Source organism: Epinephelus moara, chromosome 14, assembly GCF_006386435.1.
Source record: "Epinephelus moara isolate mb chromosome 14, YSFRI_EMoa_1.0, whole genome shotgun sequence".
In the NCBI taxonomy this organism is placed as follows: Eukaryota; Metazoa; Chordata; class Actinopteri; order Perciformes; family Serranidae; genus Epinephelus; species Epinephelus moara.
This window is the reverse complement of record NC_065519.1, coordinates 16,784,331-16,808,461: the sequence shown is the minus strand read 5'-3', so window position 1 is coordinate 16,808,461 and position 24,131 is coordinate 16,784,331. Positions and strand designations below refer to the sequence as shown.

General features: G+C 43.4%; 1 protein-coding gene across 5 annotated transcripts in view; it reads right to left on the bottom strand.

Moving 5' to 3' along the window:
- Positions 1-24,131, bottom strand: part of qkia (QKI, KH domain containing, RNA binding a) — an 81,884-nt gene that overhangs the window by 33,933 nt on the left and 23,820 nt on the right. For all 5 annotated transcript variants that reach the window (XM_050061215.1, XM_050061217.1, XM_050061214.1 and 2 more), the window contains exons 2-3: positions 19,060-19,202; positions 7,077-7,193 (exon numbers count right to left, since the gene is read on the bottom strand). In XM_050061215.1, coding sequence (XP_049917172.1) covers positions 7,077-7,193; positions 19,060-19,202 — 260 coding nt within the window. The remainder of the gene's footprint in view (positions 1-7,076; positions 7,194-19,059; positions 19,203-24,131) is intronic.

Here is a 24,131-nt window from a genome sequence, read left to right as displayed (position 1 = left end):
CCCCTATGTTAATCACTGACTGATGCTGTTTTTGAAGTATGAATAAGTCAGTAAGTAATTTATTCCATTGAAATATCATTGATGTATTATAGAAAAGTGATTTATCTTTTTATAAATGACAAAAGGCACATCTGCCTCATTTTCGCTGTGGTATTGTGATACTACTCACAACCATGATATTTTCATTGGTATCGTACAGTGGGATCCAATTTTGGTACCGTGACAACACTAATCTGGAGGGGGTTCATCTGCAAAAACTAATGAAAAACTAAACAATGATATTCGGTATTCGGTACTCAGCCAAGCGTTTAATAATATTCGGCTTCGGCCACAAATTTTCATTTCGGTGCATCCCTAATTCAAAGTCCGTCCAATTAAATAACCTGAAAATAAGCTAAATGATGAAGCAGTCTACTGAGCAGAGTGACTAATCAGAGGTGAGTGGCAGAGGCATATGAGGAAAGAACTTGGTAAAGGAGGCGCCAAGCGTCACCTTTAGGTGTTCCATGATAACATCCAGGAAGTCACCAAGCCCACTATCTGCCGTCTAACTTGGCTCGCAATGGTGGAGTGAAGTATATCTCCAGTCTGATGTGCTTGGGAACCCATAGAGAGGTGAAAGTCTTCCTGGAGAATGTTATCAGTGATAGCGTCAATTTCACTAAGGGGACAACTGTGACTGCCATGGATGTGGTGTGGGTTCTGAAGAGGCTGGTGAGCACTAGACTTCAATGGATAAATAGATATGTTTGCTGTAAAATCCTAACATCTGGTCTGCATGATGCAAGTTTATATATAAGTTGTCTTGGCAACATATCTTATGGGTCACAAAACATTGGGCTAAACAATATGCTTATAATGATTATACTTATGTATCTGGCATATTTCTCACAGGACATTTTGGCCATTGATATTTTCATCTGACAGCCTTACGTGATAGTGGTAAAAAGCCAGCAAATGCCAACTAAAGTAAACAGTGTTGTAGCTCAAGTAAACTGTGCGGTAGGGGACACCACATCTTGTGCAATCTGCCATCTATGTGTCCTTAACCAGTGCCTTCTTTCATTTCTAGCCACTTATCCGCAAGTAACACCTGGACATCGCTTTTCTCATCAACATACCAGCACCCTATAAACTCTTAATAAAGAAGAAAGTAGCTTTCAGTTGCACTGTAATCAGAGCCCAGGAGATGAAGATAAAACAGACAAGTCAGCTTAAACTTTAAACAAAACAAGTGGGTATGCTGCAGTGCCAACAGGCCAGTCAAGTTGAACATATTGATTGGCAATGTCACACATTAGTTCTTAAGCAATAAAATGCTGGTGCTCTGGGGTGGCACTATCTGCTCGCTGGCAGGGGTTAGTCAAAGCCTCGGGACTATTCTGTTCTGCCTGTGACCGTGCTGACACCACAATTTTAGCAATTACGTGTCAGGAGATTCAGAAAAAAAAACTAATCAAATGAAATTCATTTCATAGAGAGTGTATCTCAAAGTGCAACTCTGAAAGGACACTTAGTTTGGCTCAAAGTAAAACAGCTGTCTAAGGTGCTAACTGTAATCTCACACTGTATGGTAGCCAAAATAGAATTAGGGAATTGTTTTTGCAAAAGGGAGGGAAACCCCTATTCTGCTTGTGCAATGGTCGATATAAAGTACCTGTAATTTAATTGCTGTTGTTCCTGCTGTTGTTTTGCATTAAGCGTGACTGTAAGAGTAGAAACCTGAGGGACTCAACCTGTCACATTAGATGAAAGTTTGATTGGAATAAGGCTCCAGGAGGAGTCCTTTTTCCTTCCGAATGTTTAGACAAATGATGACAATAAATTTATGTTTGGTCTAGTTTGATCAGAGCGTGAAGTGCAGTCTTGGGACGGTTTATTACCCTGCGTTCGTCTCTCCTGTCTCCTGTTATTTGAGCTGAACATCAGGTCCCATCCGCACAGATGCACAGGTGGTTGTAGTGACTTTATCATTCATACTGTGATTATGACTACTATATCAATACATAAATTATACATAGATATTTCTGCTGGGTTCTCTCTCATATTCTGAGCTAAATATGCATCGACTACTACCTAAATGTAGACACATTCACAACAATTTGAGCACAGACTGAAGACATAAGTTTGTTGGCATTTAAATACCAAAGTCCCTGTGATTACAGTGACTAAGACTTGTGTTGAAAATGGTTATATAATCACTCGTTTATCTTTGTTAAAACAATGACAAGCTAAAAACGTACGAGCAACTACAGCAGTAGTATTTGAATATAAACAGAAAATCTAGAATAAAAGAAACCCTGTATGAGAAAGTGTATTTGGCAGTAGCCAATCTGGAAATTTTTTTTTTCTTCCTTTACCTCTGGAGGCACAGCCCGGAGTTTTTCGACTAACCGGAAGTGAAGGGGACTCACGCCCTTCACTTCCAGCGGTGCCCCCAGGGAATCGCCGTGTTGTTTACAAATACTTCGGGTAGAAAACCAGCAGAGTTTAGCTATATATCACATTTTTCACGTCACTATATCACTGTGTAGACTAATCTGATGTTTGTTAAGTCTATAAACACAATGATTGAACAAACGTTACTATTTCTGTGTGCACGTAATTAATATGGTTATCGTAGATTAGCTGGGCTAACCGTTAGCTGTTAACGTTAGCCGTTAGCGTTGTCTATAACCATAGACTGTATAAAAATAAGGTAATAACTCAATAAACGGTGCGTGAATAAAATATTTTTTCCAGTGAATATCTTAGTTACAACATGATTGACCTAGCAAAGCAGTTTTGTGTTGCTATGTGTGGTATTTATTCAGTTATGGGAAATCACGATGTCTAGAAAGCATCAGTGGCTGCAGCTGACAGGGACAGTTAGCAAAGCTAACATCAGGATGTCATCTGTTAAAAGCCCCCCGTTGCCGGATACGACATGAAACTACTCCAGTTAGCTCAATCATGTTGTAACTCAGACTTCCGCTGGAAAAAAAAAAATTTTTTCACGTTGACGAGAAGGCATTACTGGAGCGGTCGCTATGGACGTGCTATGGACGCGGAGCTTGCTGTTTCTGTAGGTACACATTTCCTGGGGACACCTTAACGTCTCGGCCGCGCCCCCTCCATTGTGATTGGCTAAAGCGCAGCATCGTTCAGACTCAAAGCCCCGCCCTCCCCCCCTCTCTAGTCGTCTTTCACACAGGGCTGCCGACAGATTCTACAATGTAGATTGCAGAATCTGTCTTGAGAGATTAGGCAGTAGCTAACAGAGCAAAGGCTAGCTTAAAAAGGATTGTGACATCAGCACAGCATTCAATAGTACTTGTGAGGAGAACAGAAAGACAGCTATCAAAATAAAATGTGATCAGGGACAGGACATCCCTAATTATAAGCATTATCTTTGTTAGGCGTCACATTGTTCTCTTCACCTGCTTGCTTCTTTTCTATTTATTGTCTTCCTGATCTGCTTTTCTTCCCTCACCATTGTTCTTTATTTTACTCTACTCCCCCCCCCCCCCCTCCTTCAGTCTCAGCCCGCCTCTCTCCCACTGCATAGCTCCAGTGAGCCGACTCCCCGCCAGGCAGTGCGGCCCAGGAGGGAGCAACCAGCTGAATTATTGAGAGCATAAAAACGCTGCCGCTAATGGATCCTGAATAAACACACTGGCTAAGCTGCTCCCGCGGCTTCCTCTGCTGCCACAGGGCATCAAGCTGGAAATACTGAGGTTGAGGATGCAGCGACTGGAGGCTACGGCTGAGGCTTTGTCTGGGGCTGACACGGTTATGACACCCTGGCCATCCAGGAGCTATAGTGATTCTTGTGATTTATTGACAGTGGAGACAGCAGAGGATGTAAAAGCTGGCAGGCCACTGGGTGGGGTTTTTTTCATTATCTTTTCCCCCAGCTTAACCTATTGATACTGTAAATATCTGAAGCAGACACCAGGGTAGAGTAAGGTAAGGGAAAGGAGGGTAGTGAGGAAGGAAGGCGTCGTTTTAATTGGTGGACAAATACGAAAATAAAGCTTTGTGTATAAAGCTGACACAATAATTTAATATACATATGAGCTAAAAGCCCAGTCTGCCACCTTAAAAAATACCATCTACTTCTTACTTTCAATTAACAACCAGCCACGACAATCTACGAAACATTTTAAATATTGGGTTATTCCCTGACTTCATCCCATATCGAAACACAGAGTAAATAAGTGACCCTGCTCAGCTGTATTTTTCTATAAATGTCTAACTATATTGGGCCTTTGTTAGTGTAGTAATTGCACAGGCCCTTTAACAAGTCCTTCCAAAACAAACTGGCACACGCCATTAAATTCTCAGATGGTGAGAGATTATGAAGGTAATCATAGTTTCATGTAATGAGCTAAGAGAAACTTCTAGCACATGTGTGTCTGTGTGCGCGCCTGTGTTTGTACATGCTTGAGCGCACCCCCCTCCTATTTAACTACTTCTGGATCTAATTCCAAAGAAAGAACCATAGCAGAGCATCTTCATCTCGTTCTGTGATAATGAACACACTGCGAGGGAAACGAGAAGAAGAGATAGAAATTAAAATACGAATTGAGGAGCCATAAAAAAAAAAAAAAAAGAAAGAGGGAAGAAAATGTTGGCCCTGCAGCAAACTGGAGCTTCTAAGATTATGACTCAGCTGAAAATCTGTGTACATCTGTGTGTGTGGATAAATCCTGTTTCTGTTACTATGCACTGTGTGTTTATGTGTGTGGAGAAGGTGATTCCCATACGAAGAGGGATGAAATACACTTCTCCTGATTTATGTAAATGCATATAGCACCACTGCCTGGTAAATCAGAGCAACTGGGAGGTGCAGAAAAAAAAGGAAAAGTCGGAGAGACTTGAAAACAAATACACAACTCCAAAAAGGTGTCACTCAGTGAAGAAGAAAAACAAAACAAAATAGGAAAACAGCCAAAAGCATCCATTATAACACAACTGGAGCCCCTGGGCAATACATGCACAGATGCTTGACATACCACAATTTTCAAAACTGTCAATTTGTCCTCGCGGTAACTTCAAAGTACGTCATCAAATCTGATCTGACACACTTTGGAATCCCTTGGGGACGCATGGAAGTTGCTGTTGCTGTAGCATTCAAGGGTTAGGCATTCATTGTTTAATTATCTGCTCTGGCTGAATCATACGGTGCATCAAAATTCAATATGGAGGCAGCTGAAATACACCCTGAGTCAACTAGACATATGACATACTACTCCAAGGCTGACCTGATCTGAGGGCAATGCAAGACAATCAAACATGGTCTGACAGACTTTCATCAACACTGATTTGCAACAGTTAGTCTTGGTTTTCAAATGTTGTGATGCGGCTGTTTAATGCCAAAATATATTTTGCAAATTTTGTAGAGATGTTGCAATACCATTTTTGCCTTCCCAGTAGGCTGTGCGTCAGACTTCCTGTCTATTTTTGCAAGCTGAAACCATTTCCCTCAGTGGAAACAAAGCTTTTGTTTACTTTAATTTCACAGACACAAACAATAAATTGTGAAGACAATAAAGCCTCCACAAAATAGCATTTTAAGTCTTGTGAGTGATTTATCCTTCAGGGATTTATCCTGGCTTCGTATGAGCAGAGGAAATCTCAGCTCGTCGCTAGGCTAATTTACACAATGTAAAACGCCATAGGCCTGTGCTAATAACGTTAGCATTTTGTATTTGTTTGGAAAACATGTTTAGTATAAGACAGTTGTTTGTCAGTGAACCTTGTGAGTTGTGATGAAGCCAAATTATGTAACGTTACATTTGTTTAATGTTGCTGTTGTCCCTGGTTTTATATGAGAAGAGGAAAAGATTGCTAGCTGCTAGGCTAATTTATAAAATGTAAAATGCCATAGGCTTGTGCTAAAAACATTAGCTTGTTGTATTTGTGGGGAAAATGTGTTTGTCTGTGAATGCTGAGAGTTATAGTGAAGCCGATTTGTGTACCTGTGTTTGAAATTGTCTCTCTATAAAGCCATGTTTAATGTGTGTTAAATGTGTGTTTCGCACATGTTTTGAATCAACTAAACTTTACAGCACGACACAGAAACCTCTGCCGCCAACTAGTGTTTTGGAGGTGTAACTGCAGAGTGACATGGACACAGTACGCACAAGTATAAATGCTCACAATGGCTTAGGGTCTGCCGCACAACTATAAATCCTGCTTAAGGCCTTGCATACAGTACATGTAGCCTTTTTATTGGTGGAGCTTTGCAGTGTAAAATGTTGTCTATATTGCTGACATTCTATTAATAGCTAATGTTAAACTGTTTAGTGGAAGTCAATTCTTTTAGACTGCTCTAAATCAGTAGTTGCCCATAGCTGCACAGCACAACTTCCTGTGCAGGCTGCTGATTTATAGCAGCTAAGAGGAATTGATTTACGGGAAAACTGCTGTTTTATCTGGGTGTGATTTTTTTTTTAATTCTATAAATAAATTACGTGGAATCACATGTGTGCTTAGACTAGCATAGCTGCCGATATCCAATTCTGCATTTTAGGCAGTATCGGAGGCATTTCCAATACTGCTATCAGCTTTGGAACAATTCCAAAAATTTGCAGGTAAGATGAGGCAAAGGGTTTTTGCTAAGTTTGCCCCTTGGGTCTCAGGATTTGTAGACACACAACATTAACCTTTTAAGTCTCCAACTTCAGCTCAGTAGGTCCAGAAATAGAGGCTGCCCCTGGCCTTAGCCGTCTGCCTTACTACTGCCTTCTGTACTTTCCACTGCACAGCAAACAGCCCTATCAGATGTCAGAATGCAGCCACCAGGCATCCACCGAGCGTGTGTCTGCCTCATGTCTCTACAGGGGCTAGTGGGATGTTTCTGCATGACAGCAGTCCCAGCAAGTTTCACATTATTGTGTAATATCTCAAGACAGAGAATGAATCCTTGCGGAGGAACAAAGGAGGTGAGAGTTAGTGTTTTCTGCTTCAGTAAAATAAATGTAGGACTTTTTTTTCCTTACTTGTGTGACTGGAATCTAATAAGTAATATTGTTATCAAGAGATTAAACACATTAAACACACCGGGCACTCTGCCATGCTGATGAGCTTACCTTCTTCTTGTCTCTCATGGAGCTCTTGCCTCGCACCATGATTTTGCATCCCGTCTCTGCTTCCAACTGTTTGGCTGTGAGTCCCCGAGGGCCAAGGATTCTCCCCACAAAGTTATACTGCAGATACAGAGAGAGAGAGAAATAAACCGGTGAGTCTACGGGTGAATAGAGAGTGAAATATTACTTTACATCAGAGCAATAATATCAGACCACAATGGAAAAATACTTAAAGGCAGTTAAAATCATTAACAAGGGCTGAATTCAAATGGTCAAGATCACCCTGAATGCAGGACAATAGGCAGCATTGTGAACACACACACTCCAAAAGACAGACGGATTCCTCTTTCCATGAGCTTCCAGGCAGCATGACATCAGCTTTGCTGGATATCAGGCCACTGCTGCCACGACTGCACACACCACACCAAATCTGCTACATCTGTGCGTCACTGTCTGACTTTCCAGCACAAAGAGAGGTGGCCCCCCCATTAGCCAGAGTTTCTCCTGCAGCACTGCTAAATTAACTGCATTGGTTGTTTTTTATTCTCCTCACCATGGTGGCAGCACTACGGGGTAGAAGGAGTGAATTTTAAACATATTACCAAGGAGGAAGAGCGTGCAATTTTTGCACTGGCTTTCTAATAGATTAATTTTAAGAATCTTTTTCCTGCCCGGCTTGATTTCCAACCACAGGCTACACTGGGTTTGGCTTGCGCTTACCTTATCAGCCCCACTAGATGTCAAAATGGCCCAGAACATAAAATAGAAAATTAACTAAAGGGCGTAAGTCTGGGTGGGAATGGTGGGGAGAAAACAAGGGGAAAATGAAGCAGGGTGACGAGGGGGAGGTGAGCTCTGAGGTGAGGTAGTGTGCTTGACACAATTTTCTTATCAAGGCCCCCTTTCACTGGTGAGTGGCTTTGGAGCTTTGTACCAAAAGGAAACGTATTTACCGACGTAATCCTCTCCACTTGAAACTGGCTTCCAACGGGATAAAGGGAAAATGTGTTGAAATAATCCAACACAATTTTCAGCCAAAATAAAAACAGAAGGAAAGGAGAAGAGCTGGAGAGAGGGGGAGCACTGTGACGCATGGAGAGGTAAACAAACCCCCACAGTTTAAACAGTGCGCACGGCGGCTGGTGGAGAGCATGATGGGTAAGACTCTCTGACACTATTAAAATGGGATATTTTTACACGAGCAAAAATTTCCAAACCTGAAATATTCAAATACTCACTGACACAGTGGAAAGCTTTCCTTGACAATGAGAAGCACAACTGTTCGTCTCTTGAAGTGTTACAATGAGCGGTGACACCGCTGCATTAAATTCTTAAATGCAGTCACATCCGCTTACGCACTCCACCGCACCAATGCCTCTGCAAAATCCAAAAGGCCATCAGAGAAGTCACATTTAATTACAGAGGGATTACAAATTTAACGCGATGTCGGTGTATTTCCCCTCGACTACGTAAACAAACACTTGCGAGGACAGTCAAAAACTCCAGGCTGTTGTTTTGCCTTGTCCCCATCACCGGGCTCGCCTGCGACTGTGGCCTGTCTGAGGCAGGAAAGACACACCCTGTGGCTGCAGAGATGCTGGAGTCCCTGTGGATGATCATAGCATGCAGCTACGCAGGCCTTATGCATGTGTGTCTCTGTCACAAGGCAACTGTCTGTTTGGTTAACTTGAATCCAGGAAATTGGTGCAGGGGCTATTTATGAGAGTGTGTGCCTACTGAGGGATGTACGGGCACCTGTCCTCAGAGGTCAGCCACCAACCATGCACGGTGGCCTGCTTCTGACTCATATGCATACACGCACACACATATATACACATGGCCTCAAGGAGCACAGGAGAGAGCTGTCTGTCTGCATCACAGCAACCGTCGCAGACAAGGGTGAACCCCAAGCTGTGGGCATTATGGTGCTGCTGTGTGCTCCTACACAACGCACATAAACACACACATGTGGCCTCTAACCTATTACACAAAAGCTACAGTGGCAATATCCTGAGTGTTGTTATACAGCCTACCCCGCCAGCAACTGTAGTGCCATATTTGAAAAATGCTAGCTGTCATTTGGCACACACAAAACGCACACCTGCGAGGTTTCAAACGGTTTTATATTTATACGTAGGTTTCCATTGAGGTTGGACACGTGACGGCTCCCACCAGCCTGACAGGCTACAATATCTTCCATCAGTCCACATCCCATCAGATTTCCCCGCCATAAATATATTAAACACATACAGTAGCTGGATTACAGAATTAAAAACAGACAAGAGTAGGGGAAAAAGTATATCTGATTCAAAATATGAAGTGGTCGCTTCGTGGAAAATCCCAAAATGACACAGAAGGAGCATTTAACATTTTATCTCCGCCGTTCTGTCACTAATACCACCCTCTCTCTGACAGTGGAATGTGTTTCTCTATGGACATGAATATGTTGATGACAATTGCACTTGACAGTGAGCGGGGGCCTGATGGAGGAAAGCTGAGAGAAAGTAAAAGAGAAAAGGTTAGAGATGATGACACATGAGCAGAGGGGGGGGAAATGTCACGAATGTCTTGTCTTCCCCGTACTGGGGGAACTGTTATGAGCAAGGAGGGCCAACGCTGCCACTACATTCTCATAGTTTACCCACTCTACGTGCAGGACTTCATCTAAGAGGTCGCTCAGGGATAAAGGATTAGAGATGGTGGTTACATGTGTGTGGCTCAGGTTTTACGGCCTCTGCCCCCCCATGGAGTAAAAGCTTGAGGGTGAAGGCTGCAGCACCAGTGTCAGATGTGTTTTAATAATGACAGAGGCATATGCACAAACTTACACATGCATGTGGGCGGGGGCACAGCGTGGAGCAGACGTCATGTCTGGCCAAGCAGTTACCATAAGTGTCACTCACAAACGTCATTAAAGGAAAAGTTCAACGCAAACACACATCAAATGACTGTTTGTGTTTCGAGCATCTCGCCACAATCTGGCAACAACGAGAAATCATCTTAATTAAACCTCACGATTTAAAGTGTAACTGTGTAAATAAAAACGATGCCAAAATCACCCCGGCGATGGAATACAGCTCAGTGTTTTAACCGTAGAGGATAGCTCTCTGTGCTCCCTGGCTTCCTGCTCTGCACTGACGGTTTGACATTCTTCTCGAGGATGTTGATACGTTGTTAGAAAAGGTGACCTCCATTTTAAGCAACTGGAATGTAGAGACAATGGAAAGCCAAGCGGGTGAGTTATCAGAGGGGTGCAGGGCCATTGAGCCTGCCAGGAACTCCACTCAGTACAGCCAGAGGAGTAGGATGGATACAGTGCCCTCACTGCCAAATACACTATCCGCTCTTCACCTCCTCTTGCTAAACTATCCAGCCTCCTCCGCACCTACTAAAAAAAGCTAGTTTTCATCTCCTATATTTCTGCTGTTACATCAACTCCACTGGCTCCCCAGACTGAGGTCTTAAAAAAAACAAAAATCAACTAATGTCTGGGAACCACCACGGCATTCTGGCTGGATTTCCAGGGCTCTGTGCCCTCTAGGAGCCCTTGAAGCAGTCGCTACTGACGAAATTTAACAGGCTTTTAACAATAGAAAACAAAAACAAATGTAAAACAAAGTACAAGTCTGATGATTATAATCAATAGGTACGTTTCCCCCCACTGCTGCCTGATCCTCCAGTGACTAGAAATAAAGAGCAATAGGCCATTCTGCACCGAACAAAACAACTGCCAAAAAAAAAAAAAAAAGTATGTCTACCAGCTCTGTTTAATCAGGCGCTACTGTCAGCACCCATCTGGTAAGCAGAATACATGCATAAACTATGTGTTTTGCTGACGAGGAAACTCTTTTTTTCCTCTTTGTATCTCTGCTGCACCCTTATTTCCTCTGCTCATTTAAAGAATTAGACGATTAGAGACACTAGGACCCCTGGTGGACCAACTCTTTCCCTTACTCCTCTGTTTCAGTTCCATTTTATCTCAATTTTTCAAACACACAAATCTCATACAGTAAAAACAAACATAGTTTGTGAGCAAACAGAAAGACAGACGGACGTGCACACGCTTACACATACACACAAAGCCCCCTTCAGGACAAGGGCTTACACTGACATTAAAGGGCCTTTGTTTAGCCCCAGTTATCGCTACTCCACAGGCGGGTTATGTTGTGAGCATATCTACGTCTACGCCACTGTGTGTTTATGAGCACGAGTGTGTGTGTGATACCACAATGTATGGAGTGAACTCTCGCAGACACCCTCTGCACCCAGAGCTGACTGTAGCACGGGTTTGCGCGCGTGTGCGGTTTGGTGGTTTGTTTTCATGTGAACAACTGAGAAACAACAGCAGTTTCACCAACAATGCTCAGGGAAGCAGAACAATTGTGCCTTTGACGGCGTTTGTTTGCAGTGGTGGGGAGACAGGAAATGAGATCATGCTGAGGGGGCTCTCGCTGTGTGCGCGCAGAGCTTATCGAAGAGCCGGGCCAGGCCGGGAGGAGAATACCAATCACTTATTAGCTGGCCTCGCTGGGCTTATGGAAATGAGGGAACAGTTCATTCAGTGCAATGTATCAGAGCAAGATGGAATCTGTGGTTACGCCAGGCACCGCCATCCCTCTCCTCGTCCACTTGATTCTAACCCTCCCGTAATGTTACAAGTATCAGTGTGAAACAGCTCATACCAAAGTAATGGCTAACCATTCATCATAGCAAAGCTCCCCATTTCCTCATACCTAAGATACCTTCTGTCTCACTTCACTTCAAGTTACAGTATTTGGAGGCTTCACAGAGGGCAAAGAGTTGCTCCCTTCTCCTTCCACACAGACTCTTCTTTGTATCCATTCATGGCTTCTGGAAATGGAGCAGGCTTCCTTTTCCCCTTTGTCTTAGTAGACGGGATCTTGCCCTTCCTCTTCTGCATATCCTCCCATGTGCACGGGCCACTCATAGCACGAAGCAGTGTTTCTCTCTGACTGCACACAACCTCCTTGCTGTTCATCACTCATTCATTTTTGGGCAGAAATGTTCCCTCATTCAATTAATCCATTTGACTTAACTTAGCTTTGTTGCCTGATGCTCACAACCACATGTACACAGCAGCTCTACATACTTTTTCCACAGAGTAAATGGACAGGAAGGAAAGGAGCAAGAAGGAGCAGACAGGTGCCTAACCTCCAGCAGTTTGCACGCCTCATCTACAGGAGGGACAGAGGTGAGTCTGGGGCGATGAAGGAGTCAAAAATTAGACTTAGATTCCAATGGTGACATTTTCGCCTCAAAGCCCTATAGACTTCAAAGCGCTCTATTCAGCACATCCAGCATTTAGCGCCTAATCCATGGCTCCTTTGATAATTCTGTTTGGGTTTATTTTGGGGTTGCAGGCAGGGTGGAAATACAGAGGAGGGAAGACGGAGAGATGGAAAGCGTAAAGATTGATGTCAGCTAGAAGTTTAGAAGACGTGAGTGAAGGGAGCACAGAGCAAAGTTTGTGAAGTTTTAGATAAGCCAGCTGCGGAAAGACAAAAAAAATAATGAGTGGGGAGACGTTAAACAACATTTAGCCTCTCACTCGGGGGGTTCGTTTGAGTGTTAGTTAATCACAAGTCAATAGAAGACTGCCCTTTGACAGAGCTGAGGAAGCTGTTGACTGATGCTTGCCATGCTGTGCTACCTTATCCACAATCCTTTCATCCAGAGGAAGGAGAGAAACGGATGGTATCAACTTTAGATTGGTGACTTCTGGTTAAGATCCGATCCTTTTAATAGAGAATTACATTTTTTCAGGCAAAGCACTGAAGTTGCATCAGCCGATCAATCATGAGCTATTTCACTCATCATCTTTGCTCACACATCAGCTGACTGGCAACCGACTGACAGCCAATCAGATTCATAAGGGTAAACAAGAAGGTAGGGTTGGGCCATGTCGACTGAACTCATATATGATGATGTTGATTGTGATGAATGATGATATCATACTATGATTTTTGATATACTTTTCCTCCCTGTAGCCTAAAAGCTACCTCATTAAACATATCATCTGATTCTAAAAAATATTTTAAACATTAGTCATAGTGATGCAACTGCAGAATATATGAGTGAATAAAAGGGGAAAAAGAATGGCAGTATGCCCAGCAGATGTGAGAGGATATTGATCAGTGACAGTGGCAAATATTCATGGCGGCTCTGATAAACTTGGTCACTAAAAAAGTGCCGCTTCGCCCATCTGGTGTCCACCTTCAGTTGCAAAAATCAATCTGTGCCCTGCTGATAAATCAAAACTGTTACTTTTTAAGCATGCGATAAATGCCATTAGCGTCACTGCAAACCTGTGCCCCGGTGTCGGTGCAGACGAGGGGCGGGGGATTTTAAATCAAGATGCTCTGGACTGTCAGCCATCGATGATGGATGATGGCATAGCCCATCAGCCCATCCCTACAAGAGGGCCTTTCCAACCTGACAGTTGTCACTATTATTCAGTTGGTACTTGCATGCCAGAGCATGGAGAGACAGGAGAGATCCTTCCAAAAAAAAGTAATATTGGTCTTGTTTCAGTGGGATCCTGTCTGTGCACACACTGTATGGGCTGACACCAAGTTGTCCCTGGTGCAGCCTTTGATTCCTGTGTGGTCAATTTGCTTCCTTTGCCCTTCATTCTCTGCTTTCACCTCTCAGTTTAACGACTGCAGAGACGAACACCCTGAGGAAGCACTAAACACCGTCTACTTACTGTATACAAGCACAAGTTGGTAATATGCAAGCAATCACTGGCATTAGTGCAGTTATAAATACACATCTAACAGCTTACACTGTTGCCCTTCATCATGTTAACTGACTACAACAAATAGAGTACTCTCTGTTTAAATTATCATTGTAATTACCCTCCTCATCAAATAGCTAACCAGAAAACCATCCGTTCATCAAATTATCATCATCATGCATGGCTGGCTAGCTAGAGATATCAAAATCCTCCACTCTGCTGCTCTATCAGTGAGGTGAGGTGAGGTGTGGGGCGGTACATTTCCAGGACTGGTAATGACTTAAGGGGGTCAGAAGGATATCAGGAGCTGGCATGATAAGTGATGACACCCTCATGGGAACAAGCTTAATGACTTTCCCTGTGCAGGGAACTGGCTGGTTTGGACCAGGCTATTTTACTGCAGTGAAACAGAAAGGTCCAGGACATCCTGTCTGCTCAAATCACCAGAGCCTCTTTTTTTGGTATTCTCAAATCTCTGTGCATTGCAGTCCAAGTGAAGCATCAGTGGGCAATGAAGAGCAGTTTTCCTCTCCCTCCATAACCTGACAGAGCTAATGCTCACACACACAAAAGACTTGTATGACAAAATTATATAACACAATTTAAAAGTTGTGCGTCATACCTAAATAAATGTATGACATCACAGTAGAGGCCCCACTGGCTGGCAACTCCATATGCCTGTGGAAAGCCCTGATGAGACAAGGCGAAGTTGATGGGGGCCTCTCTTCTAGCTTTAATACACTGATGAACAACAACAGAAGAAAACAATCTCCCGTCTCCGACATCTGAGTGCATAGAGCCATTATTGATCAACCACTCCGTGGTTTTTTTTTAAGCCGACAAGTCATTTGCAGCGTTCGATTGGATTAATTTGCCTTCAAAACACAGACTAATAACCAAAAAATGTAGGCTTGCAGGGGGATCAAACACGTGTTCCGCTGAGGATCTTTAGTTTAGAGGCGACGAGTGAAGCGGAAGAAGGGAAACTGTGGGTGTGGGGGGGCTTTAAAAGGATTCCATTACTGAGGCAAACAACCCTAAAGTACCATGACAACCCCCGAAACACCAGACAAACACTAATGCCACAGACACACCAGCAGCACAGAGGTAGTGCGCATATGTTTTTACAGACCTATCTATATAAGTGATCATTCTCTTCTCTCAGGCCTCTTCAAGCTGGCGAGAGGAGTTCAAACAGTCCTGTTTAGCAGTTGCTCAACAGCTTACATCCAACCGAGGGTCCCATTTCATAGAGTCAGCACAGCAGAGGTGGTGTCTGAGGGTGCATGTGTGTATTTTCACTCCTAAGCATTTCTTACTATCCCACTGACCTGCCCGCAACCCACCTGGGCATTTAACAGTTGGCAAACACAAACACACAGGGAATAAAGCAGAGACAGAGATGCACTTAAAAGACATGTCACACATTCTATCAGATGCCTGAAGGTCAACGGAAATGACATGCTGAGCTGTCAGTCAGCTGCCTATCAATGTGTGTGTGAGCGTCTGCTCGGGAAAGGAGCGGAGCCACAGATAGCATTTAATTGAAGGTTGAAGTTATCAGATAGCCTGCGACTCAGCTGTCAGTCAAGATGCAGTCACCACGGTGACGCTTCACAGCGCTCTGCACCACTGACGACATCAGGAAATGGCTGACTTTGAAGAACGGTGAGGGAGTGGGGAGGCAGACACACGGGGAGACAGAATGATAGAGACACATAAACACATTTACAGACAGATGTGGGGCACACCGGCAAGTACACACAGGCCAGGAGAGGGGCACACTTAAGGGAATTAGAGAAGAGGCGTGCTGGCAAGGCAAGTTATTTTGGTAGAATTGACATGCTGCACTGGGACACCAGGACAATCTAATTATCTACTGGTGAAACCAGAGCAGGGGACACGTAGGTGAGACAGAGAAAGCCCCATCGAGCAGGTGTGACCTCAGCATAAGGATAAAGTGGGTAAAGGTAAGTGGGAGTTATGTTTTTAAAGGAAAGTGGAAACTGAGAGACAGGCACGTGGATGATGGGTGTCCTAAAATGACAAGGAAAGAAGGAAAAGGAAAAGATGGGGAAATAGTATGAACGCTGACAGATCTTCCATGGCAGGTGAGCTGTTGCCATGAACACAGAACAGAGGCTTGGCCCATCATTCCTCGCTTTCTTAGAAGAACCTAGAATTGCATCAGCGAGACACACAAACACGAAAGCGCACACACATATGCCTCTTAGATGGGGGGGGGGTATCTGGGAAATCAGACGGAAATGTGAGAGGGGGGAAAATATTCCCCAGTCTAATAATCATCATTACAGTTTCCTCCCCTTTTAGCAGTGGGCAGATGGGGATAGGAAGTGACATTTTTCTTCCCTTCCTCCATCAGTTCTTTCCTCTCTTCCCTTTCACGCCGATCCTACATCATCTCCTCTCTTACTCCACCACTAAATGACTCCAGTTTTTATCCTCCTTGAAAACACTAACTGGATAGAGAGATACTATAGCTCAGTCTGTGTTTGTTTTTTGTTTCACAAACTACAGAGCACCAAGACAAGCTCGGCTCTAGGTGGAAGTCTGATGCACACACAGTTACACTTTATCTGCCATTGTCTGCTGTTCAAATAATGAAATCCCAAAATTTCATTCCCTGTTTGCTCAACCCAACAGCTTAAAATTGCAAGGGGCGGTGGGAGCAGCAGTGAAAACAAAACAGGGGAAGGTAAAAGGATTGCCTGCAAAACTTAGTTACACTGGTGAAATTCAAACACTCATGAGTTGGAAAAAAGGCCAATGTGATTGTAAAATGTGCACAATGTTAATGTTATTGCAGCTTTTGCACATAAACTCTGCTCTAAACAGGAGAGGTAAGAAAAGAAAGAAATTCAATTTAGACCTGCTGCTGATTTCCCCTGGTTCCAATCATCACATCCATATATTACAAAGCTATCTGGCATTTTCCTCTTCTCCTGCAGACCTAATGACTACCCTGTGTGGAAGGGCTGTGCATGTGTGTACCAAAATAGAGCAGAAAATGTCCAAGTGAAATATGTGCCATTTTGCCTCACCCTGCATGTGTATTTGCCCCTACTTGTGCATCTTTTTGTGCATGTTAGTGTGTGTATAAATTAGTGTCTCCTAAGGTTATCAGTGAGTCTTCTCGGCCACCAGGGGGAAGCCTAATTAATTTAGTAGCCTTCCCGGCAGCTCGTAAACACAATACTGAGTTACAGCCGTGCTCTGTGCCGAGCAGCATAGCACACTGAGCAAAGGGAACACAGGGGTCATGCGAGGATGCAGCGCTTTTAATAGTCTGTTTGTGTCGGTGAGTCTGTGAGAGTCATTCCAAGAGTGTCTTTTCAGCCACAGGTGGCACAAATTGCTCCACACATTTTCACAGACCTCCCAAACTCTTCTGTAAAATGTATGTAGCCATTAAAGGAGTTAGCACAACACCGCCACACACATACACCCACAAACACAGACACAATGCAGTGATTTTAGTAGTAAGGCAAAGCATAACAGGGGAACTGAAAGAATAGTTCATTTCAATAAGAAGACCACAGTCTCAAATATACACATGCCCTTTTAAATAAAATAACCAGCTTCAACAAAAACAGTGATTTATTAACCAATTAAATGCTGACCAGAAAACTTCAACTCACTGATCCAAATACTAGACACGGTCAGCCCTACCACATTTACATTTTCCCTTATATCATTGTTTTCTCTTAATGTAGAGCACATAAATGCGACAATGTATGTTTTTAATGTCACAAAGGTATGTTTGCACAGCTTAAATCATCATTTTTTGTAGAAGTATCAAGGATAATGAGAATTTTTAAAGCAAAAGAGCAATTAGAGCCAAGTGCAAATATACAAATCTTACAGCTAATTAGGGGACAGCACAAAGACCTGAAGTCCTGGCGCTAGATATGAAAGGTGACAGACTGTGTTGTGGTTGGTTGATTTAGCTCGAGTTCAGAGGCTGGGCCTGCTCTGAGGGTCAGCTGGAGCTAAGCTGATCCCAGCCAGTCCCTGGTGCCCTTTATCAATTCTGTCAGGGGGAAAATGCAATCCACGCCTGGCTGAGTCTTGCTCTGCTCTACAGTGTCTCTTATCCTTCGTCACCTCCCTCCATTCATTTCCTCACTGCAAGCTGCTGGGATTACGAAGAGAAACGCTGCTCCTCAAGACGTGACACAACCATTCATGTGGGGGCCAAAGATTACCATGAGGACAGGGGAGGTGGCTGACTGACCGTGGTCAAAACCTTACACACACGCTACACGGCTCTACATATAGTAGACACCAGTGCACGGACACAACTGTCATTCTCCGGACAAAGCTTTTACTGACTCGCCTCTTCAGTGTTGCCCCCGTCCTCCTCATTTCTACAAGCAGTATGGTAGTGCCACGGTGTACTATTCTTTCCCAGCTATGTGTGTGCATGCAAAAGTGTGTATCTTTCCATCCCAGAAAAGCCGTCTACGCCACCGCACTAACCAATGCCAAAGTCCAAAAGATTTCCATCTCCTTCCAACTGAATATTTATGGAGGTGCACTTTACATTTCATACCGCTCCTCCTCTCAATCCCCTACTTCTCTCCTTCTCAGGACTAATCTACCACTGAGTCGGCCCATAAACACCCCTGCATGCCATGTTTTCCTGAGACCAATTTAGACTGCCATCTGATATAGCTTTAATGACAGTCCATTAACAACTTGGTATACAGGCTTAAAGTCCAGCAACTGTTGTTTAACAAACTAACAAAAGTCAAGACTTGTGTGAAAAAGGAACAAAAAGCGAGAGGAATCGCTGAGGAATGAGCAAGAATGTATGACATGAAGAAGGGAGAGAGATTGAAACAGAGAGAGGAAGAGAGACAGAGGGTATGTCCTCAGAGCAAACAGATTGCTGAAGTATCGGCAGCTGTCATTCCAGGAATGACACACCACAAAAGGCGCATGGCCAAAGGCAAGAGGACGAACTACAAGTGTCCACAGGAATGTTGAGTCTACTACAACTGCTGATTTAGCTGTTGATACAAGCAAAGACAAGTATCTTGTTTCCTTACAACCCTCAAACTGAAGTAGGAAACAGCGTATTTCTATAGACATACTATATCAGCAATTCATTTACTTCTTAATTATTTTCTTTACTGCAAATGCACTAGTATTATTGGCTCTATGATACAGCTGCAACAGTGTGAGGTGTGTAAACCAGCTACTTACATCAGGGTACTCTTTGACAGGCACAAACAGTTTTTCCTGCAGGTGGACGATGGGTCCGATAGGCTCAGGCAGCTCCAGAGGGTGTCTGTCCACAAGGCCATTCACTGTGTCGCTGTACATGTCTTTACGCACTCTGTTAATCTCTGAAAAACACAAACACGTACACTGTGGTGAGCAACTGAACAACAACAGTACAATCAAACATGTTTTTTATTTTGTATTTGATATATCACTGTCATATTGATTTTGACTTCTGGGCAAAGGCTTAATGTAGCATATAAATCTCTTGTAAAAAAGAAAAGGAAAAACAACAGAAATTTGTCAATTGCCTTGAGTATTGTTTGTCTTTTATAGACAAACAATTGTGTTGGTTTGTTTCTGGAGAGTACTGAAAAAATCATCACAGCCTGCAAGTGTAAAAATATGTGACAGCTGAGCGTGGATGCTTCTTAATACCTGCAGGATATAGCAATTTTTCTGCTGTGACTAAAACAACTGTGAATGTGGGTTTGTGTGCAAGTTAGTCTATATGCCAGCCACAAAAGTTAAGTGCTGCATTATTTAGGGGTTAAGGCCACCGTCTATCCTTTCTGTCTGTTACTCCCCTGTGGCTGCTCTCTAATAGAGCAGCATGTGCGAGCGGCTGGGCAGGTGCGGAGAAGAGACGCAGAGAATCGCTCAGGTATATGCCTTCAGATCTGATCCCTCTGTCAGATAAAACTAATGGACCTCTCTCTCTCACTCACGCGCGCACTGCCAATAGAGACTTCCGCTCCAACTCTCTCTCACACACACACACATACACATACACATACACACTCACCTCTAATTCACACACACCCCACTTTGACTGCCTCTGTAGCTCATACAAATTCACACAGCAGAGGAATGCTGTGGTATGCAGGATGAGAAAAGGCATTCATTCATCCTGCTCGTCCTGTGTGTGTGTTCGTATGAGTGTGTCACAGTTGGATGAGGATCGACGGCTGCAGTTGTAACACACGGTAACAAAGGATACGCACTGGTTGCGGTTTCTAACTTCCCACATTTGCCGTCACTTTAAACAGTCGCCCCTTTGACACAGCCTGTTCAAGATGGGAATGTTGCACCCTCTTCTGCCTGGCCATTTTGTACAAAAGGTCTGAACACGGAATCGGGGGGCATTGTTGCTCCACCTTAAACCGGCAGCAGGGGTAACAGAGCCGATTCGACATCTGTGTAGAAAGTGTGAGACAGCAGGACCAGCCTGTTGTGTGCGACTCAACACAGGGAGATTTTAAAAAGCAGTGAGCAGCAGTAAGCAGCTAACTCAAAGATGAAGAACAGCAGCTGAAAATTACGGCAAATTCGGTACACAATAAGGTCAAGGAGCTACCTATCCTCTGCACAAAATCAACCACCATATAACATGGGCAGTAAATGATTGTTAGTGCCATATTATTCCATTTTTATTGTTAAGAAAGCGCTGCCTGATAAGTAATGACACAATAAACGCTGGCATGTTTGCTTCTAAAAGCCTAATGAAGGGTCTTTGCTGCAGCAGAATTGCTGGATCTCTATGCAAAAAGGCTGATGTCATGCCTTTGCTAAACCAAAAAGTTTATCGGCTGTAAAGGGCAAAAGAAATGTGATTCAAAATCAGGCATCTACAAAGATAAGAAAAGAAAGTTTGTGTGTGTGTGTGAAACAGCTGAAATTAAATGGTAGGGCTGGTGAGGCCACGAGGAATGAGGAGTATGAGGTGGAGTAGGGGCGGGTGTTGGATACTATTTCCATCTCTCATGAGACTTTGGAGCAGTTGGGAGCTCTATATTAAACTCTAGCTAGGGAACCTGACACTCAACTATAGATGACCTCAGTAAAGCATGCCTGACCTCTACGCCTTAACCTTACGCTGAAGCAAAATTGGAAGGTGGGTCAAGCTACTATAATAGATTTTAGTGTAGTGGCTGTCTTTGTTTTAAGTTAGAATAAATGTGTACTCTTACAAGTAAAAAAAAGAGGTAAAGACATTCTAGAAAAACAAATCATGGAGTTAGCCTTGGAATCAGTTTGTGGGGATTTCCTGTCGAGCTGAGAAAGTGTTTTCTCTGGATACCGTCGATGACAGACTGACAAATGTGTGATTGATGGGCTCATGAACACTGACAGGCATACACACAAACATCTGGCCTGCAGCTGCGTGGACAACACCTGCGGGACACGGCGGAACCGTACAGACAAGCCAGGAGACTCGGCCCAGAGCGACTCCTTCCCAAATAACATGACCTCAGCACTCTGTGGTCCACACAGATACTCCCAGTAGTCTCTAAAGATGAATTCATCCTCGTGGTATCTAGCCCAGAAGACTGATTACATCAGTCCTAACCGACACCAGTGGCTTCAGGCCACATCCAAGCTTTGTGTATGAGCGGAGGGGGCTTGGCAGTGACACATCATACAGGGAGGAGATCAGGACAGCATAACACAGGGAGGAATGGGAATATGAAAAACAGGACAGTAAACTACAAATGATTGTATGTTGTGTGTCCAAAAGAAACCCCACGTCCATAAAACTTAGATATGATAGCCTAATGGTTATAGAGACAGTATTTCAACCACAAGGTCATGAGTTTAATCTCTGTAACTACTTGATGGATATGCTAATCTCTCCAGAAGAGATGATCACTGCTAAATGGCATTCTATAAAAATGAAATCCTCCTCATAATAAATCTCAGTACCTTCCTTGCTGTGTCTGTCTCTTCAAGCTAACATTAATAAACACAGAGGAGCCATTTAACAGACCACTGGTGGGCTAAGCATGTGTGTAGGAGCCATCAATGACGGGTAAAGAAACATTCTGCACGTTAGAAAATCGTCTCTCCCGCAGCAAAAGCAAATATATACTGTATGCTATTTGCAAACTCAAATGCATCCAAGAACAGTCATCCTCCAGATAAGAGAATCTAAAAAGACAAAGTGTGCACATGTGACAATGCTACCCAACAACCACCAGCAGCCCCCCTCCTCCCTCTAATTCTATTTCCTCTTGCTGAAATGCCACATTAACATAAGGGGGCCGTGCTGGGCCATCAGTGGAGACGTGCGGCATTTGACAACCTCTAATTTCAGTGTGGCAAGTCTTTTCTGAAGCGCTGTGCTCACCTAAAAATTACCCCCCTGCCTCGCACGACCGACAAAATCATTTGTCTAGCTGTCCACCCAGGCAGAAAAGGCTTTTGTAAGAAAGACACAAGTGAGAGAGACTGAGGTTCACCATCTTGGAAGGAGCAGAAAAAAAGAGGAAGACAATTGATAAGAGTAAGAGAAGGGTAGGCTTTAAAAAATAGGAATTTTACTTGAACTCTGGCATTGGATTGGGAAAATGTATGCGTTTTTAACAGCTATAAGAGGGGCAGTAACGGATCCCCTCTTTCTCCTCTTCAGCCGTCTCTCAGCTCAGTGCCAGTGTGTGTCATCCACAACCTGACTCAGCAAACCACACACATAAACAGCCCTTTCTGTCAGAGCTGTCTATTTACCTGTGGAGGGTGGCTGCATACACACTCTGGGAGAGATTATAATATCTTTGTTTAGCGTTTTACCCAGACATCTGCCAGGAAGAGACAAAAATCAACCTTGAAAGTGGTTGGAGGGCAGAGTGGAAGAAGGTTTGATGAGGCAGAGACAGAGGGAGAATTATAACCACAGTGCTGAGCAAGCAGACTGTTGTTGTACTTGTCTCGCACTGCTCTTTTCTGCCTCGATGTAAGTTAAATCACATTTCATTTTATCTTTCACTTCTTTATTTCTCTCAATTTCTGCCCTTTCTTCTCAAACCTGCGGTGAAAAAAGAAAATGTCACCGGCTGTGGCTGCAGATCTATCTGCCCTTTGTAAGCTCAAGTAAAGAAACCATTTCTCCTCATCTTATTGGTGATCTGAGTGAAGGGAGGGGGGGGGAGTACCCAAAAGGAAGGATATGGTAGAGGACAATGGCAGGTGGAGGGGTTTGAGAGGCAATGGAGTGAGGAATATGGGAGAGGAAGTGGCTGTAAGTTGAGAGCCAAGTATCAACGTGTGGTCTGGTGGGTGGATATTAAGTGTAAAAGTTCATTCTTGACCTTGTAAAACATAGTTTGGGAAAAAACTTAACTCAAGGTCAACTAGCTCGCTTTTTTTCCTGGAGCTTTCAACCATTTGTCCCTCAGCTGGTGGTTGTCAGCTCAGATGTCATCACGTGACCCAACGTGATATACTGTGCCACCCGTACAAGACCACCTGTTACCACATGACGAAAGTTTTATACTTAGATTACATGATGACAACTGAGCTATCTCCACTACAACTGACTAGACGCCATCTGCTCAGGAAGACCATGAAATATTGTTCAAAGTAGGGCTGCTCCCTGAAAGTCAGAGGTTCGAATCATCGGTTTGAGACCCCTCAGGCGATTGAGACTGCATTAAGTCTCCAAGTCAAGTTGAGGGGGAGGGTGGTGTCTTTCTAGATCCGCTTTTATAGTCTTTTTGTCCGTAGTGGTGGACATATGAAAATGTGGAGGTACATTCTGTAGTTTGAGCAACAGCCCTGGAGCCAGCCAAAATCTGATTTGAGCTGAGAGATGAGCAGGGAGCTCTAAATTTAATTATACACACTACCAACATTGTTTGATACAAAGCTAGTTGAAAATAGGCAAAGTATTCCTAAAAGTTAATATTATTATTACTTTTTGTTGGTCAGATATAAGATGATTATATATTGGCGCCATGATAATGATTTAATAATAATAATTATTATTTATTATTATTATTATTTAATTATAACTAAGAGAATACTTTATAGCTGAAAGACAGACCTAAGATATAAACCCATCCTTAATGACTCTGAAGTTCAAGCAATTAATAGTCTGTAGAATAATGTTCTGATTTAATCAAGACGCTGATAGAGTAAACAGCTAAATTCTTAGAATTACAAAAATTAATTTACTGATAAGCAAAATGAAATGTGTTGACATCATGTAATGAAGCTTAAAAGCAGCATGCCAAGCAAATAATCTGCACAATTAGCGCTTTTGCTCAGCTCTCACCACT